General features: G+C 31.3%; 1 protein-coding gene across 1 annotated transcript; it reads left to right on the top strand.

Annotated features, from left to right (window-relative positions):
- The first annotated feature begins 1291 nt into the window (after positions 1 to 1291).
- Positions 1292 to 1903, top strand: LOC110902770. Its single transcript, XM_022149179.2, has 2 exons — positions 1292 to 1456; positions 1674 to 1903. Exons 1-2 carry the CDS (start codon positions 1361 to 1363, stop codon positions 1791 to 1793), a joined length of 216 nt encoding a protein of 71 aa, XP_022004871.1. The 5' UTR covers positions 1292 to 1360; the 3' UTR covers positions 1794 to 1903.

The raw sequence follows: 1903 nt of genomic DNA, 5'->3' as shown, positions 1-1903 counted from the left end.
TTCAAATGAAAACCACTTTTATTGCGAAAACTCGAAAACTAATTAAAAAAAGCCTAAAAAACGCACCAATTTTTTTTTACAATTTTTTTATTAAAAATCGCTAGTTTTTATATATAAAAAAATTTTCAAAAAAAAAATTTAGTGCACATGTGTAGTACTATTACACATGTGTCACATGAGCACTACAATTTTTTTTTTTTTTGAAAAAAGGTTTTTTTATATAATTTAAATAGCGAAAATTGGTATGCAAAAAAAATTGGTATGTTTTTTAGGCTTTTTTAGTTAGTTTTCGAGTTTTCGCAATAACTAGTGGTTTTCATTTTAACCTTCCCCTATATATATAACCCCTGTAATAAACCTAGTTTGTAATTCAAAACTCAATTTATAAATTTTAAATAGATATTATTTGTAATACATAACTATTTTAAAATTTGATATATCATGTGAGAAATTATACGATGTTCAAAAAAAGGTGAAAGGATATGGTTTAAGGCAAAAGATCAAATACAAATAGCCTTATGATACAAAACATACGAAAGGCACGAAAATGTTAAAAAAAAACGCACAAACAGAAGAATCAGCAGATATTTTAACTTCTCATAAATGGGTTGTTAGTTATGGGAGGGATTAAGTTACCAGGATTACCGGATTTACTCCTTAATCCATATTCGGTTATATCGATATTTTCGGTATATTACTGCTACTCATACCGAATAGTAGCGAAACCGATTGCAGATATAAATCAAAACCGACATCATTACTAATGAGATTCAATCAGGGCCGATGCCGATAACGATGAGATTCGCTCAAGACTTGAATTGTACGACATTGGGAATATACCGGTACGATATTAGTATTCGGCCTTATTTACCCATTTAGGACCGGCAATAGGTAACATGTATAAGACACGATTAGACCTGTTTACTGAAAAGTACACCATGTGATTTTTTAGTATTTTAAAAATAATTAAAATTAGAAGGTAATGATCTATCATTTTCCCTTCTTGGTACATAAAACATACAACTGTGTTATTAACATTGGATATAAAGTAGTAAACGAGTCGTATTCTTGTTTAGCACTTGTGTTGTTCGCGTCGTCAGAGACCAGTTAAAACCCGCTAAGACACGATCCCTACTTTTAACTATAGAGAACAAATTCCATCTTTAATCCTTGGGTTACATAGCTAAGTGGGCTGGGTTTCAGAATACATATTTTAAGAGCCCATGGGCCTTAATTTATTAACTGTGAATAAATATTATAATATTTAAAATCATTTTAAAATTTGTTATTTCAAGTGAAAGGATATGGTTTAAAGTTTAAACATATAGAAGCCACACAAAAACTGAAGAACCAGCAGCAGATGGAGGGATTACAACAAGTAGGACTTCCGGTGCTCGGAATCGTAGCCGCAGCCGCGGTCACCTTCTATGTCGTCAGCTTCTCCGAGCTCCGAGAGGTATTCGTTTCATCTCGACTAATCGATCAATGCATACTTTTTTTACACATTTCAACTTGTTTTTGTAATCTAAAGTTTTATCAAATTATTATCTTAAAATTTTAATACAAATATTCAGAAGGGGTTGCGTCGCAGCTTGTTGCCCGTTTACCTGACATTGTTATGTAATTTCTTGTTGACAAATGATTATCTTAATTTTTTGAATACAAATATTCAGAAATCAATGAATAGAGACTGGGACGAAGACGATGAAACCGGAGGGTTTAAAACGTCTTTAAGCTCAAGAGAAAGGAGAGCTAGAAGAAAAGCCCAAAAACAGAGTAATAATAAACCATAGATTTTTATTCTTTCTGTTTTTGTAATTTTCAAATTTTGTTTCCGTTGTTATCAAACTTGTTGAATTTCTACTCCAGTATAATAAAATGTTCAAATGGTGTTATCTGATCA

Source organism: Helianthus annuus, chromosome 13 (assembly GCF_002127325.2).
Source record: "Helianthus annuus cultivar XRQ/B chromosome 13, HanXRQr2.0-SUNRISE, whole genome shotgun sequence".
Classification (NCBI taxonomy): domain Eukaryota; kingdom Viridiplantae; phylum Streptophyta; class Magnoliopsida; order Asterales; family Asteraceae; genus Helianthus; species Helianthus annuus.
The sequence above is the reverse complement of the archived record's forward strand: the minus strand, read 5'-3'. Positions and strand labels throughout refer to the sequence as shown.